We start from the raw sequence: 6,655 nt of genomic DNA, 5'->3' as shown, positions 1-6,655 counted from the left end.
TGTGTGTGTGTGTGTGTGTGTGATGGGTAGGTTTAGGGGCAGGGGCAGTGTGTGTGTGTGTGTGTGTGATGGGTAGGTTTAGGGGCAGGGGCAGTGTGTGTGTGTGTGTGTGTGTGTGTTGGGTAGGTTCAGGGGCAGTGTGTGTGTGTGTGTGTGTGTGTGTGTGTGTGTGTGTGTGTGTGTGTGATGGGTAGGTTTAGGGGCAGTGTGTGTGTGTGTGTGTGTGTGTGTGTGTGTGTGTGTGTGTGTGTGTGTGTGTGTGTGTGTGTGTGATGGGTAGGTTTAGGGTCAGTGTAAGGGGATAGAAAATACGGTTTGTACGGTATAAAAACCATTACGCCTATGGAATGTCCTCAAATTTCACAAAAACCCCTGTGTGTGTGTGTGTGTGTGTGTGTGTGTGTGTGTGTGTGTGTGTGTGTGTGTGTGTGTGTGTGTGTGTGTGTGTGTACCGGACCCACCTGCAGCATCAGGGCGTGTGGCGAGTGCACAAATATGGAGGAGTTTTCTCTGGGCGAGGACTCGAGGCACAGCTGCGCATCAGTGGCTTTAGCGTTGTAGGTGAAGGCGATGCTGCTGGCCAGCTTCCCATCGTACAGAACCTGCTTATGGTGCTCCGCCAGGTGGATGTCGCTCTCAGACTTGAACTTAAACGTGCTCTGGGAAGACAGGGAACACAGGTTTGGGAAATGAGTAACAGCGGAAGCACCAGGGACTGGGCCGCATCCCAGAGGACTGATAATAATAATAATAAAAGCTTTAATTACCGAGGCACAGAGCAGCCTCACACACACACACACACACATTATCGTAATGAAGCTCTGGCTGCAGAAATGTGCCATTTCACTAATGGATCTGAGCGCGAGTGTGTGCCGCATGAGCATGTGTGTGTGGATGTGCATGTGAAGCACTCTGTGCCACTAGACATCTACTCAACTGAGGAAGTGAACGAGGGACTTATGTAAGATTTTCAACTCATCATTTCATTTGCTTTCCCCCCAAGATTTTATACATGGGATGTTTGATCTCATTTTACCCAGTGAACAGCCTGTGTGTAAGTGTTTTAGTCAGGTAAAGGTGTCATTTAAAGACATCCATCCATCCATTTTCCATCCAAAACTTTTAGAAGTCTTAAAGGATCTGCTGCTAACATCTTGGTGCCAGATACCACAGCACACCTTCAGGGGTCTAGAGGAGTCCATGCCTCTACGGGTCATAATGTTTTGCCTGATGGGTGTATATATATGCAGGAAAGTGATTATTTTCATCCCTCATTCTGACCTTTTAAAGGTGTGGCTCCTTTAAGGTTAGTCAGTAAACAGCCACCGTTATTATTGGCTAATAACACTGAAAACGAAACCGCTATTGCACGCGAGTAAGTGTTTTGAAAACATTATCCATATAAAAGCATAATTTCCAGATTTACAGCTTTATGAAATCATTCACTGATGGTTTGTGATGCAGCCGCTGTCAGATCAATCAGTAAAGAACAGAAGAACTCTCCATCACACTGTGCCTCGCTAACAAAACAGAGGCTCTTAACAAACATATTAGCCTGTTGTGATGGGCGGGGCCTATGTTGTGATGGGCAAGCCTATGTTGTGATGGGCGGGTCTGTTGTGATGGGCGTAGCCTACGTTGTGATAAGCCTACGTTGTGATGGGCGGGTCTATGTTGTGATGGGCGTGGTCTACGTTGTGATGGGCGTGGCCTGTGTGGTGATGGGCGTGACCTGTGTTGTGATGGGCGTGACCTGTGTTGTGATGGGCGTGGCCTGTGTGGTGATGGGCGTGGCCTGTGTGGTGATGGGCGTGACCTGTGTGGTGATGGGCGTGACCTGTGTTGTGATGGGCGTGACCTATGTTATGATGGGTGTGGTCTATGTTGTGATGGTCAGGGTCTATGTTGTGATGGTCGGGGTCTATGTTGTGATGGGCGGGGTCTATGTTGTGATGGGCGGGGTCTATGTTGTGATGGTCAGGGTCTATGTTGTGATGGTCGGGGTCTATGTTGTGATGGTCGGGGTCTATGTTGTGATGGGCGGGGTCTATGTTGTGATGGTCGGGGTCTATGTTGTGATGGTCGGGGTCTATGTTGTGATGGGCGGGGTCTATGTTGTGATGGTCGGGGTCTATGTTGTGATGGGCGGGGTCTATGTTGTGATGGTCAGGGTCTATGTTGTGATGGTCGGGGTCTATGTTGTGATGGTCGGGGTCTATGTTGTGATGGGCGGGGCCTATGTTGTGATGGGCGGGTCTGTTGTGATGGGCGTAGCCTACGTTGTGATAAGCCTACGTTGTGATGGGCGGGTCTATGTTGTGATGGGCGTGGTCTACGTTGTGATGGGCGTGGCCTGTGTGGTGATGGGCGTGACCTGTGTTGTGATGGGCGTGACCTGTGTTGTGATGGGCGTGGCCTGTGTGGTGATGGGCGTGGCCTGTGTGGTGATGGGCGTGACCTGTGTGGTGATGGGCGTGACCTGTGTTGTGATGGGCGTGACCTATGTTATGATGGGTGTGGTCTATGTTGTGATGGTCAGGGTCTATGTTGTGATGGTCGGGGTCTATGTTGTGATGGGCGGGGTCTATGTTGTGATGGGCGGGGTCTATGTTGTGATGGTCAGGGTCTATGTTGTGATGGTCGGGGTCTATGTTGTGATGGTCGGGGTCTATGTTGTGATGGGCGGGGTCTATGTTGTGATGGTCGGGGTCTATGTTGTGATGGTCGGGGTCTATGTTGTGATGGGCGGGGTCTATGTTGTGATGGTCGGGGTCTATGTTGTGATGGGCGGGGTCTATGTTGTGATGGTCAGGGTCTATGTTGTGATGGTCGGGGTCTATGTTGTGATGGTCGGGGTCTATGTTGTGATGGGCGGGGTCTATGTTGTGATGGGCGGGGTCTATGTTGTGATGGGCGGGGTCTATGTTGTGATGGGCGGGGTCTATGTTGTGATGGTCAGGGTCTATGTTGTGATGGTCGGGGTCTATGTTGTGATGGTCGGGGTCTATGTTGTGATGGGCGGGGTCTATGTTGTGATGGTCGGGGTCTATGTTGTGATGGGCGGGGTCTATGTTGTGATGGTCAGGGTCTATGTTGTGATGGTCGGGGTCTATGTTGTGATGGGCGGGGTCTATGTTGTGATGGGCGGGGTCTATGTTGTGATGGGCGTGACCTGTGTTGTGATGGTCAGGGTCTATGTTGTGATGGGCGGGGTCTATGTTGTGATGGGCGTGACCTATGTTGTGATGGGCGTGACCTATGTTGTGATGGGCGTGACCTGTGTTGTGATGGGCGTGACCTGTGTTGTGATGGGCGGGGTCTATGTTGTGATGGGCGTGGCCTGTGTTGTGATGGGCGTGACCTATGTTGTGATGGGCGTGACCTGTGTTGTGATGGGCATGACCTGTGTTGTGATGGTCAGGGTCAATGTTGTGATGGGCGGGGTCTATGTTGTGATGGGCGGGGTCTATGTTGTGATGGGCGTGACCTATGTTGTGATGGGTGTGACCTATGTTGTGATGGGTGTGGCCTATGTTGTGATGGGCCTGGTGGGGCCTATAGAGCGAAGTTGTATGAATATTCGTCGATGTTTCACTCTGGAGGCGGGGATATGCTAATGTGCCCATGTGATGTCACAGATCCCACAATATTAAAACAAGCCATTTTTGGCGCACGTTTAAATAAATGCGTTGTTTCTCCTGTTCTAAGCTCTGAAACGTCCAGGATGTTTTGTAACACTCATTTTGTCACATATATAAATGAAGGAGATCCATTTATCCCAGAGCAGAGAAGAATATATTTAAAGGGTTAAAGAGAAAACATCCCAAACAGCAACAATATCACCAAACACATTCAAAGAAATGGAAATTCACAATTCACATCTTGTTAGAGCATTTCAGCCCAACCACAACATGTAGAGTTCACTCAGAAATAAAGTCCATTTCTCACAACTGCCACCTAGTCAGGTAAGAGGTGTGCATCTTACCCCATCCCGACAGTTCAATGGAAGTCCACAAAAGTTCAACACACAGTGTCCCAAACTATAACCCAACGTCAGTCCAAATAATCCAAGGTGTGGAAGAAAACCATATAGTCCAGAAGTGTGCTTGCTTGACGAATGAGGCCAAAAGAAAACCCTCTGAACAAATATGCAAAACAGAAATCAAAATATGCACTTGAATGCAGAAAACAAACATAAAATTACAAAATATATACACAACTTACACTGAGCTGTAGAACCAGAGGTTCCTCAATACAGGGTCTCATGCATCACAAAGTTGAGCAAACACTCAAAGCCATGCCAATACCTCTCCAAAAGTCTTACTTGTTCCTCTTAAAAGGATAACCTGTCCTTCAGAAACCTCCCTAGATCCCCCTTGAGGCGGGAAGGAGCATTACATCACATGACATGAAACAACTTCTCAAAACTGTTACAGTTTTAATGGTACAAAGACCTCTTATGTGTCAAAAGATCAAGGCAAGTTTGATTTGTGATGTCATGACGCCGTTGACTTTCAAAAGGACTGAATATTAATTGTTATAGGCGATTGCCTCGCGAGTCCACAGGCCGGACAGATGCATTAGTAATGAGAGCAGCGCGCGCGCGAACACACACACACACACACACACACACACACACACACACACACACACACACACACACACACACACACACACACACACACACACACACACACACACACACACACACACACCAAGCAATTTTTCAAAAAGCAGTGCGAATTAAATAAGCCCTCGCACCGCCGCTGAGATTCACTGCAGCTTCCTCAGGACTAGTGCCAATGTGTCCACTTAGCAACACACTGACTGGCACTGAACACACTCACACACACACACACACACACACACACACACACACACACACACACACACACACACACACACACACACACACACACACACACACACACACACACACACACACACACACACACCTCTAAACAGGGACATATCTTAGCCTTCTATTATTTATGATTATCATTAAGAACAGCATGAGAGGTCTGAGCCTGATAAGAGTCCAGCAGCTGAAGCACAGCATGCGATCAGCACACTATTAAAACTAAAATATAAATATGAAAGTCTGAAAGCTCAAATATACACTGATGTTCAAAAGTTTTTGATTGGTAAGATTTGTAATGTTTTTAGAAGAAGTCACCGTGAGCAGAAGAGACGACTTCTAAAAACATTACAAATCTTACAGATCAAAAACTGTTGAACGACAGTGTATCTAAAATAAATATATCTGAAGCATAACTAAATAATAATAAATACTTAACTATACAAATAATGATAAAACTATACAAAAGAAACATAACTAAATAATTATAATAGTTATACTAATAAAAATAATAACTATATAAATAAATGCATTCATAAACTTTCATGAAAACATACTTAATATAACCTTCTCTGCATCAGAAACAATTTTATTTGCTGATTATGAAACCAAAACTACATAAGGGAAAAAATATTAACCAATAATTTCAATATGACTCTCTTCCCCGGTGTCATCCAAACACTAAATCCCATTGTATGAAATGTAAAAAATAATAATAATAATAAATATGAGATAAAGCACATCATGCTGTCTGTCAGCACGCATGAAAAATACAAAAATACATAACAAAAATCATTATGTAAACTTCATATTTGTACAAAACACAAGCAAATAAATAAATATACAGTAGTCACCTTAATCCTTTGAGTAGTCAGTGGTTTAATGACGCATCTCTAATTTTAAAGGTGCAGTGTGTAATATTTATGAGGATCTATTGACAGAAATGCAATATAATACACATAACTGGACCGTTATGTGTTTATGACCTGAGAATGAGCCGTTTCTATCTACACACACCGCGGGTACAGTGAAGCCGCCGCCATGTTTCTACAGTGGCCCTAAAGGGACAAACTTCTCTACAGAGCTCTAGCTACTCTCTGCTGTCTCAGATGAGCACATCTTTGTCCTGTGTGGGCCACCGTAGCTTCTCTATGTGCTCTGAAAGGGAGGGGTGAGCGGTGGGCGGCTGCAGTTCACAACCTCACCACTAGATGCCGCTCAAACTTACACACTGCACCTTTAACCGTCCCAAAAAGCAGGTTTTATCTGATTCCTCTAACTTCTGAAGACGTATTGCCTCATATTTGCATCCAAATTCGTCACAGAGGGCACAGCGGCGCGGGCAAACTCAACCGGCTGTCTGGGAGACGGGTCACTGCGCCGACACACATCACACACACACACACACACACACACACACACACACACACACACACACACACCCCGCGGCCGCCATCCCACGCTCTCCTTAGCTCCCTGCAATCCCACGAGAGGACAGCCGGAGTCCAGCAGAGCTTGTGTGAATGATGATCTATATAACCTATAAACACACACACACACACACACACACGCCAGTCCAGACGGCTCTCTCTGCGACAATGCCAAGTGCCCCATACCTCACATGCTAATTACCACCGCAACACACAGCCGGAGAGCAGCTTGTTGGCTGTCACATGCTGACCAGACATCTGGACTTCCTCTGGTACAAGGACCACATCAACCAGCCGCAACACACACACACACACACACACACACACTCAGGGCTTTTTTGTGAAATGTGGGGACTCTCCAAAGGCG

General features: G+C 46.7%; 1 protein-coding gene across 1 annotated transcript in view; it reads right to left on the bottom strand.

Moving 5' to 3' along the window:
* Positions 1-461: 461 nt before the first annotated feature.
* The window catches only part of LOC307122436 (neurobeachin-like), a gene marked incomplete at both ends in the record, with an annotated part of 23,560 nt that continues 17,366 nt past the window's right edge, over positions 462-6,655 (bottom strand). The window contains one exon of the mRNA XM_079846421.1: positions 462-659. Within this exon, the coding sequence (XP_079702547.1) occupies positions 462-659 (198 nt within the window). The remainder of the gene's footprint in view (positions 660-6,655) is intronic.

This window comes from Gobio gobio (genome assembly GCF_949357685.1).
Source record: "Gobio gobio genome assembly, contig: scaffold_259, whole genome shotgun sequence".
Lineage (NCBI taxonomy): Eukaryota > Metazoa > Chordata > Actinopteri > Cypriniformes > Gobionidae > Gobio > Gobio gobio.
Note: the sequence above shows the minus strand (reverse complement) of the source record. Positions and strands in the feature narration are given on the sequence as shown.